The sequence below is a fragment of the Carex rostrata genome, chromosome 9 (assembly GCF_964058835.1).
Source record: "Carex rostrata chromosome 9, lpCarRost1.2, whole genome shotgun sequence".
NCBI lineage: Eukaryota > Viridiplantae > Streptophyta > Magnoliopsida > Poales > Cyperaceae > Carex > Carex rostrata.
Window position 1 is genome coordinate 7357494 of NC_135926.1, and position 11484 is coordinate 7368977.

The 11484-nt window shown below is 33.7% G+C and overlaps 1 protein-coding gene across 1 annotated transcript; it reads right to left on the reverse strand.

The window, feature by feature from the left end:
• Window positions 1-8847: 8847 nt before the first annotated feature.
• LOC144559733 (dof zinc finger protein DOF3.4-like) lies at window positions 8848-9697 on the reverse strand. Its single transcript, XM_078308843.1, has one exon. The coding sequence runs from the start codon at window positions 9659-9661 to the stop codon at window positions 9137-9139; it is 525 nt and encodes a 174-aa protein (XP_078164969.1). The 5' UTR covers window positions 9662-9697; the 3' UTR covers window positions 8848-9136.
• Window positions 9698-11484: the final 1787 nt, after the last annotated feature.

An 11484-nucleotide genomic window follows, 5' to 3' on the forward strand; every position in this document is an offset into this window, starting at 1 on the left:
GTTTCATTTCCTTTCCTCGAAGTCCTTATCTTGAATCACATACTTGGGCTAAGGGAACCCATAACATTACTTCATCTTCCTCCATTAAAAAAAATGTCATTTTACTGGCTACCCTCGGTTAATGACCATAGGCACACCCAAATTAACACAATTGAACTTAATATGCATTAGACTTATCCTTCTTGCCTTACAATGCCTTTTGATAGTTGATCCGAGCATTTCTGTTGTATAACTTGTAGGGAATTCGAGTAGGTTATATATGCAACAATTTAATTCAGTTCAAGATTTGTTTACTATCCGAAAATCAGAATCTATATATAAAATTAATTCTAAGATAAATAGAGTTTACTACTAGATGCGCAGCGGCTATCTTTGTCTAGTCGTATGAGCAGTTAGTCTCTTCTCTTTCTTCTTCTTGTCAGATATACGCACCAACAATAGCAGTTGCGTCTCTATTAGTATCCATACAAACATGTTGACAAACCACTGCAAGTCGGTATGCTAGTATCGAACTAACAACCCCTTCTTTTCTCTCTTGTTTTTCTAAAATAAAGTGAATATAATAGCTAACCAAACGGAATTGTTGTTACATATTTATAACAGTATGCACCAATTCATTTGAGCATGTTCATTAGCACCAATTCATTTGAGTTTTTTCAGAAGATCTTCTCCTAATGGAACAAATCAGATCATATCATATCATATCAGAGCAGAAATTCGGGCCCATTACTGAAATAGCCTAATAAGAATAAACCCATATTTAATCTATTAAGTTGGCCCAAATCATTTGACACAGACATTTCTTACGTAACTTCTGGAACTATCACGATTGAAAGACCACAGAAACCTTAGAAAAGTTTAAATTAAGTCCCTAGATAGTGTACCTCGGCTCCTGGTTTTTCAAAGGGATGTATTGTGAAATTCAAGCCGTTCAATCTGCATTGAAATTCGTGCAAATATATTTAAATCTGCAATAATCTTCAACTGTATTGTGAATCTAAACTGTCAATGCGATGACGCGAATCAATCAGCTTAGACTAGGCATAAGAACCCCCTCATCCCCTCCTATCCTCTCGAGAGACGTTGGGCTGCTGGAGATGACCCAAATATTTCAAATTAGCTGATAACATGCGTTATTAATTAAAGGGGGAGAGACTGAAGGACACCTGTGTTGAACTGTTGACCCGGAGCCACCTAGTATTTCTCTTGTGGCGTACTGTTATACAACCGTAACTGCCCTCAATAAATTAAGTCCTGCTATTCCTATAGTCTCTTTCAGATCTGAATCGAACGGATGAAATTCAAAAGCACCTATTAGAGCATCCCCAGCCTTTTATTGCTAACCGATAATAACCGAGAAATCACAAATTCACAATCTAACGGTCAATGATTCCGGTACTTCCTTTCGTTGAGGACTGATCATAACCGTTAAGATCAGAATCTAACCGTAAAGGATTCTGAAACTTCCTGCTATTCAAATGTGGAACCACGGAGCGTTCGATCAAACATTGAATCGTTAAGATTCACGGGGGACACTTCAACGTTCGTAATTACCAAATTCTTATAAATCTTAAAGTGCATTGAACGGTTTCAATCAAACATCAAATCGAATTTGGTCGAATTATTCTTGTTGGTACAATACTCCGACCATCTCAGTCCCCAATATTGGCTACTGCTCCGTTCTCTTTTTCACGCCGTTAAATATGAATGCCGTAAAAGGTAATTGGTTTTATGTCAAGTCAATTGTCAACGTTTCTTTCGGATTTTTTTTGGAAAATCGCCCATCCATCCCAGCATTCTTATCAAAATTACTCAATATTGTCCAATCACCTAAATAAAAAGAAGTTTGTAAGACGAAATCTAAGTTTCTGATGGCATGAATAACTCCGATAGCTCCGCATGCATTCTTTTCTAATTATAACGGCTATTAAAGACGAGAAGTGTAGTCTATGATTCTTCTAGTCTTCTAGACCAAGAATAATTGCAAGATATTTTGGAAAGCATGCATGGATAGATGGTAAATGTGCACGCCAAAGCAAACAAAAAATTCTCTTGTTTAATGAGTTGGATGCAATAAGCCCAAAACTTCATATTATTTCAAAATAAAAAATGAAAAGAAAGAGAAGTACTGTAGAAATTTTCAACTTTTAAATAACCAAGGTATTTGACAAACTTTCAAACGACAAAAGAGACTTTGACAATTTACCAAAATAGACATCACTATAGTCCACAAAGTCAAATGCAAAATACAAAAATAACTACAACTTTATTACAACAACTCCAAGTAGCTTGCAAGTTTCAGATGGAATCCCACCACACGGCTATGAAATAATGGTATTTATCCTTATATTTTGAAAATGTAACCAGGCAACTGTCAGATGCCTAGACTAACAAGCAAAAGATGTACATATTTGATATTCCAGTTTTAAAGCATTGGTTTAATGTCAAGGCAAGGCATGCAGGAAATCAATACATTTTGTATTCTCATGATCAGTGAGCCTCCAACCAAATTTCCCTCAGAAATCAATACAAGTATATAAATAATCCACACATATGTTGTGTTTCAATGGATGATCTTCCTTCCGATGTTCTTCTGAAATATATTTGCACGGTTGCCAGACTCAACTGATTTGGCACTTCATGCCGACTCCTTTCCCTCTCCTACCATGTATCATCCATCTCCCTCCAACAGCACTGACAGTACAATCCGATCCCTTTCAAGACACGAGCGGTGAACTTGGTCTCGCTCCTCTCCTTGTCCCTCCAATCCATTTCCATTTCTGCTAGGTCAAATGATCATGCGGTGTTGCATGAGAGAGACTCTGGAGATAATGAAATTGATGGAATCAATGATCTTACTCATTCTGATTTCCTCTCTGCATGGCTTCCTTTGGTTGGCATAATGGCAGGCAATTAAGGTCACTCAGAATTGTTAACTGTTGGAGCAAGTATCGTGCTGGGTTCTCTTCTGCTCTGTCACTCATCTCCAACATATGTTAGCTACCTCTCTTCACCTCTCTCTCTCTTTACACCCGTGATGATGCCAGTAAACATATACCTAAATATTTTCTTTCCTTGTTGCTTAATTAACTAGCTTTTACACCACAGATACACGCCACACACAATAGTTCACCTTCAATTAACGAGCACAGATAGAAATTTAAATTTGTACTATCATAGAAGCATATGGAGGAAACTAAACTGGTCTGAATTTCCTGAATATTTTCTCCAACATAAACATCTTGAATGAATTAATTACACCTACAAACAATAAATAAGCTATTATCAGACCCTGAACTTTTTAAGGATATATTAAATAAAAACTTAGTAAAAAAAATTAAAATTAAACATGTTTCCATGTAATTGTAATATCTCCGAATCAAAGCTCTAATTGTTATCTGAAATTCTGAACTTATTTTATGCAGTATACCAGTAACTAGTAAATAAGCAGGCATATTATAGGTACATATTAACCTTCAAAAAAATATTATAGGTACATATATACATGAATGCAAATGTTTATAACTTAAACTTCTTCAAACTAATTGAATGTGGATACAATTTCTGTATATGCAGGTGGCAACCTAGAGAATTTAGTAATAAGAAAAGCTCGGTTATCTTTCAGTAGTCTGAAGGTCATGTTAAAACTTACAAGTCTCACCCTTCAATTTGTTACTATTGACGATGAAAACCTTGTGAAGATAAATTGGTGCTTGCCTTTTCTTCAAGTTCTTAACATGACCCGCATCATCGGACTTAAGGAACCCAAAATCCAACTCCTTCATTTGCAAGCATGTCGTTTTACCGTTAACCCACGATCAATTATCATTTGTGCACCCAATTTGACAGAACTCAAGTTGAGATGTATTGAGCCTAGCCTTCTCATTTTGGAATGCCCTTCAGTTAGCGATCTCAACATCTCAATTGTAAAACCAAGTGGAACTATCCAAATGGAAACACCTAATTAAAGACCTAAGAAAACTTACAATAAAGTCCCTAGACATCCCACGGCTCTTGTGGTTCTTCAAAGGAACAAAAAATTTAACAACCTTGCAGCTTGAAGTGTCTCCTATTATGAGTTGGTTCGAGTCGTACTCTATATTTTCAGTGGGTGATATACTCGACACATTTGGAAGCATAGATGAACTCATGTTTGGTCCGGTGGCTTGGTATTTGTGGCAACGAGCATTCCTCCCTGCCTTAACATAGCAAATCGAATGTGTTCAAGGAGAATAACAGTCAATTTGCCTCCTGAAAATTTCAACGATATTGCGATTGCATCCAATGTATTAAAAATGTGTGCTAGGTCGTGTGAAGTGCATCTTATTTTTTACTTTGATGTAGCAGAAATGGAGAAGGAATAAATTATAACAAAACTTCTAAACTCTTTCCCTGGTGTCAGATGGACGTGGAGTACTTCTGACAAATTAAGCTTAGAATTCTTCGATCGACTGCCACAACCTCATCTCTATACATCTTTACAGAGAAGATATTAATAATTTTTTCTTTGCCTTTCCATTGTAACTATTAATATGACTGTATGTGTTTGTGATAGTAACCTTTCAAGTAACTCTAAATAGTTTTAGTTATCTTTATTTTTTTTTTAATGGTCAGCGACAAATTGTCCCTAGAAAATATATTGATAAAAAAATTAAGAGTATTTACAAGGTCCTAATTTGATTACTCCTCAACCTATTGCTATACACGGATACCCAAGCAGACATCCGACTACTCCATGAGAGGGGGATCCGTATCCTCTCAGGTACCTGACTCAACACAACTGAAATGGATGACCCAGATTTAATTTCAGCCGGTGCCTAATCGGGATGGCATAGGGGTCAGTATTATTTTTGCTTTGAGATTCGTACAAAATCAAACGTTCCAACTTCATGCTGTCTGATTTAATTGTACTCAGTCAGGTAACCTGAGGGGATGTGAATTCATGAGAGGGAGGGAGGGAATGTTGTCCAGCAATTGAAATTCAATTAAAATTACAACAGCAAATGTTGAGGTCTATTAAGCCACTCAACACTTTCAAAGACCTTATAATCTTGAAAATGCACTTAGTTTAAACACAACATTACATATACTTCATCAATATGCAAAACAAGGTGCTCGTGTGTGAGAGAATTCTATACTAAATGAAATCGGTAAGATCCTGTGCAGGGGTTATAAATTCAGCATGTCAATTATTAGATCCTGCGTACTGGAAGGTGACATATTCTTGTTAGCCTAGTTTACTCAATACAATTATGAGATATCTATTAATATTAATGTCAACAATAATAGTGATTATGATAATAATGATTAATATTAATACGGTTTTAATTTTATTGCTATCACAGATTAAATTTACTAATATCATGCCTGAATTTAAAAAAAAAAAAAAACTTAAAATTTGTGCTCATTTGTAAATTTTTAGTTCTTACATGTAGTACTAGTGTTGTGAACTTGTAAGAAAGTTGGTTCTTATTAGTGATGAAATTTGTTGGCAATGCAAATTAAGCAATCGTAACGAGAGTTAAGTATGAAATCACTAATTTTTAATAAATTTCAGTACCAAATAATATTTCTCAAGTTGAAGAATGATCAACACAAAAAGTAGAAGAAGAGAACTTTTTAAATCTGAACCATTTGCACTTGTAATTTAAATCTGAACAATTTAATTACTAAGTATAAATTCTTTTGAAAATATAGATAAGAAATTAATGTTGGGTCCTTATCCTCTGAGAGTCCGAGATATGTAAAATTTCAGTTTATGTAAAACCGGATTAATTTTTTTCAGTGCTTATTGAAAACGCAGAGGACAGTATTATTGTACTTTAAAATCATGCAGAGAAAATTTGCACGGCTCAGATTTTTCAAAAATCAACTCAAAAGTTTAAGATATCTCAGGCGATGCGAATTCATGCAAAAATAATTTTTCAAAAAAAGAATCATCTACCCTGTGAACAAACTCTGACTTCCGTTCCAGTTTGTCAGGTCTCAGTGTGACAGTGTCCTACCGTCTGATTACCAGTCAAACGAATTTGCAATTTCCGACGCGTGTCATTTGTTGCAACAATTGACCATACGGAATCCGAAGAATTTTTTTTTTATATAAACCATAATTAAGAAATTGAATTTTATCAAACTAACATGATTACATTTTTTTTTTACAAAAACAGCAAAGACCGAACAGCCAATTCGGTCCTACATTTTTTTTGGGGTACCAAATTGGCTATTCGGTCCCAGTTATTTCACACTGTTTGGTCCCCAATATTTTTTCAACTGGGACCGAATTGGCTATTCGGTCCCAAATAAAATTTGCATTTACACGGATGGCCACACTAAACGTGTGAAAATGTGTGAAATAACTGGAGACCGAATAGCCAATTCGTTCTAAAAAAAAATGCAGGACTGAATTGGTTGTTCGGTCTTTGTTGTTTTTGTAAAAAAAATGCGGGACCGAATTGTCTGTTCGGTCTATTACTCTACATTATTCTACAACTGCACTAAAAAAATTAAATCATTAACAATTAATTAATACTATATGCAAAGAGTTAAGTTACTTACAAACTAAATAATTCTACAATTAATAGTTACACTACATAAATCTAAATTGCACTAAAATTAAATCATTCAACAATTAATTTATATTATATGCAAAAAAATAAATTACTCTACATGCAAACTAAAAAATTATACAATTAATAATTATACTACAAAAACCGAAATTATACTAAGCAAAATACCGGTCGTTGTATGTTTACCGTTGATAGAAAACTCAAACTAAAATTTGAGGCACTAAACGATGTTCTTTTGCAATTCTAAATCCGTTAGTGCCCAGGGATGCTCCCCTTGGAGATGCTTCCCGGGTAAAATTCAGATCCGCCTCGTCTCCCCCCTTTTTCCGAATTGTGGTCATATGCGCAAATCTGAATTTCCTAGTCAAAGTTATGGTTATTTAAAGTTTTTTTTTCAAAAAACAAAGATGCTTCCATGCAAAAACACCGATAACGCACCGATGTTTTATGCCCGGCTTAATGACAACAGAAGTGCATCGATGTTTCATTGCCAAAACATCGATGACGCACCCATGCTCTCTAAACGATCATAACTTTAAAATGCATTTAATATTTATTGTGTTTGTTTGCTTATATTTTTAATGGATTATGGTTTTATTTATTATCCAAAGATCATTGAAATTATCTATGATTGTTCAATATATGTATTTTAAATTTAATAATTTGTATTTTAAGTTGGATATTAATAAACATATCGGTAAATTACTCTATATGCAAACTAAAAAATTCTACAATTAATAATTGCACTACAAAAATCTAAATCACACTAAACAAAAACCTAAATCACAGTTTTTTCAACACGCGGCCACAGAAAATCTGAAACCACAAGGGACCGAATTGGTTATTTGGTCCAAGCTTTTCTCGGATTTTCTGTGGCCGCTTCCACGAAAATCTACAAAAAAAAAAGCAGGGACCGAATAGCCAATTCGGTCTCAAAAAAACCAAAAATACGGAACCGAATTGGCTATTCGGTTTGTGTGGCTTTTGTAAAAAAAGAAAGTAATAATGTTGGTTTAGTAAAAATCGAATTTCTAATTATGGTTTATAAAAAAAATTTCGAATCCGAATCTCTGTTTGATTATGTGATCATGTATTCATGTCGGCGATGCCGGAGCATTTTCTGATGAGAGATACTTCTGACGTGGTCGATCCTGATTATGTGTGGGCCCCGCAAGAATGCTACTCCCAGCTTCAATGTGGTCAATTGGACTCATGCAAAACGGAAATACACCTGCTTGGGTTGAAGCTCTCTCTATTTTTTTTTCCTTTGGCTCTCTAGAAACCAATAAATTTATGCGTTCCCTTTTGTCAATATTTGCGCTTGTTCATGTATGATGTATGGCCTTATAATTCAATTATGGAATGAACATATGCGACATATATACTACAGATTTCAAATTTAATTTGAAATGCTGGTCGAGAAATTTTCATATATTATGACTATATTTGTGGAATCTGTACGTAGGTAGTACGACATCTAAAGGATTTTTTACTAAGAAAGCAGTATATATGCATGCTTTGTTTGATCCAGGACAAGTTTATCGATTGAGCAAATTTAAGTTTAGTAATCATCGATAATAAATGATAATTATTTAGACATCTTTATATGCCATGTTACTTGTCTAATACTAATAGACAATAGCTAAAGAAATAGATAAAAAAGATAGAATTTTTTTTGCATGCATCGATCGAAGTTCGTAGTTTCGTACATCGTATATATATATACAGTAACAATTATATATAATAAGATGATGTTTTAAGATTTTTATTTCTTTTTAAATGCGTAAGTACTATTATAGTAACATTTTGAACACTGAGATTGAAAAAAAAAACTAATTTTATTACATTAAATTATTTATTGATAAAATTATGCCTTTCTCAAAATGCATGAAATGGGACCTGTTGTATTGAATTTGTATTTTGTACTGTTTCTTCCCTTTTATTTATGTCCTGGCTTCAAATTTGTTTTCGTTTGACCTGGACCACATTTTTTATTCGAAATTCGAAAACGAAAGAGTTAAAATAGTTCTGTGACCAACATTTGATGCGTATAATAAAAGCGGGGAAAAAAGCATGAAACAGTACACTAGCAGTTTTGCAGTAGAAACAGAGGAAATTCAGAACATCAAAACCAATTAGCAACTAAAGAACCTGGCAACAGATAGGAAGGCGACAAATTTAGAGACTACGATCTTTTTTAAGACTAATTAAATTCCCAACATATGAGAAAGTCCATACTAGCTTAATTAATCAACACAGCACAAAATATTCCATTCCCTGAACAAAACTTCAAATTGAAAATATTCCATATCTAAAGCCACTAACCTTAAAAAAATATATTCCATATCCATATTGATTAGTTTTCATTCCATAATTGACTTAGCCTTCACTCTAATACTCCACCTATCTAAACTAAACTCTATTACTAGTCCTGTCAAATAGAGAAAATAAAATTCCAGTAAAGAAACTCAACGCCTAAATTAAAGCCAACATTTCATAAGCAGCACTTTATATTTGTTCTATAGCTAGACAAAAACACCATAGGAGAGGTAAACATGTACTAAGTTTAATCACTGCCAAATACCACAGAGATAGCTCAAATCTCCATTCAAGGAGAATATTTCGTTCTCCCTACCGCTACTCTCTGTCGAGCTCTGCATTTCCGGCACAGTCAATTGCAACCCGTCAACTGACAAGTTAAAATTACCAAAATACCCACTAAGATCAGCTGCAATCACGTTTTGGTACACTGCCATCGGTACCGGCTGAGGTTGACCCACAAGGCTCTCCACAATTGGTGCTGATACATCAGTCTTTGCAAGGTGCTTCTTCGCAAGGCGCTTGGAGGATTTCTTTCGGGTCGCACCACCGATTGGTACATTGCGAAGAGCTCCTCCCTTGGTCCAGTAGCGGCGACAGTTCTTGCAAAAGTGGCGTGGCTGGGAGGTATTGTAGTTGTTGTAGTAGCAGAATTTGGTGTTGTTGGAGCCGCACCGGGGGCAGTCGAGCTGCTCATGCTTAACCATTTTAGTTTCTGGAGTTGTGTTTGAATTGGAATCTGGAACTTGCGTTTGCATTTGCATTTGCATTTGCATGGTGATGGTCAGTTTAAATTTGTTTATGATAAGGGAATGGAAATAAGGTAGGCTTTGCAATTTGGAAGCTGTTGGTTGGATATGTTATATATATATAGCATAGACCGATAGACAGGTGAGAAAGGGATCAAAGTCCTTGGTCAAGTCAAGTTCAATGACTGAAATTGTTGTACTATTTTCAAAGAAGAAATAGCACGGAAACTGCGATTTCCAGTCGGGGCGCGCAGAAAGGTCGTACTTGCATTTGAATTACTGTTGATACTTACTGCTAGGTAAAAGACAAGAGCGATGACAATTGCGTGAGAAAAAAACGACAAGTATAAATTGTTAATGTTAATTTTTTTTTTTTTTTTTTTTGAGAAACAATAAGGGTCATGCCCTCATTTATATTAACCATAAGCGGTTACATGGGTGACAGGTTTCTGGGGAGGAAATCTGCGGTGGGGGAGGGGAGGATAGCGAAAAAAGAAAAAAATAAATGCGGAAAAAGTTACAGAATTGCTCCCAGCTAAGCTAGGGGTGGGAAAAAAAAAAGAAACAAAAAGAAAATGTAAAGGTAAATGTAACTGTAACTGTAATTCTAAATTTTCTATCAATTGTCTCTGAATCTTCTACCATAGTCACCTTTGAGCTGTGAAAATCTCCACTGCTAGCTTGCATCTTCTATCGATTCTTCCATAAAGCGAACGGGTGTTATGATTCACATCATATGTTCAATTTCTGATTTAAACTATTTTATTTGTAGTGAGATTGGAACGAACAATTTTAATTGACATAAAGGTTTATATAATTATATTAGTACGAACCTAAATTTCCTCCACACAAATTAAAGTTTATTACACATTTTTCTTTTTTGGACAGATTGATAGCAGCTATCAACCAGTTTACTACAAAAAAGTTGTAAGGCATTTGTGGATTTTACTTTTCCTCGCTCCATCTAAAAATTGCAAAAAATGGGGTATTTTAGAGTAATGATCTCAAACAAATATTTAATACATAATTATGATCATTTTAGTTAATGTGTATTTTTTAATTTTTATTTTTTAAATATATTCACAAATAAATATAAATTGTAATAAAATTAATATTATGTCCAAAATATATATGTTTACAAAACCTCAATATATCCTAATTTTTTTTATATATATAACTATGCAACTAAATAATATGAAACAATCACTTAGTCTAAAGAAAGAATTTTCAATACTTTATCGTTTTCAGTTCAGATTTGTAAAATTAAACTGCACGTAGTATGTCTAATTCCAGACAACAATGCCTGAAATTATAATAGCCAAACAAATTTGAAAAAAATAAGTTATGTTAATCTCTATAAATAAATTTCACACTTGCAAACTATATTTGTATATTTTTTTTTTATATTTTTAAGGAGAACTTTGTTATTGAAGCTATATTCCATTAGTTTCTTGTTGACGCTAACAACACCTGAAGTTGAACTCTGTATTTTACATTTCATTTTTTTTTATTAAATAGATACAAATTTATTGTTTTTGCATGTTCCAGAATTTTCTCAAAACAATATTTTTGTACTTATCTAAAAAATAATAAAATAATTCAAAAAAATATAAAATTTTGTCTCCGAGGAGGCATTTAAATATGCTCTCTTTTAAATTAGACTGAACAATTGAAATAAATCAATTCAATTTATATAAAATGATTTTATAAATTTTAAATCAAATCGACCAAACTCATTCGTTTTAAATCAAGTTATCCGAATTAAAATAATATTGTACCTTATCTTTTAAAAAGTTAGGGAATACGATCATACGAATGATGTTTAAGAGAGAAATTTTCTTTAATGTGGC

Excerpts from the sequence above, each read along its gene's own strand:
- LOC144559733 (XM_078308843.1), bottom strand. The coding sequence starts at position 9,661 with ATGCAAATGCAAATGCAAATGCAAACGCAAGTTCCAGATTCCAATTCA.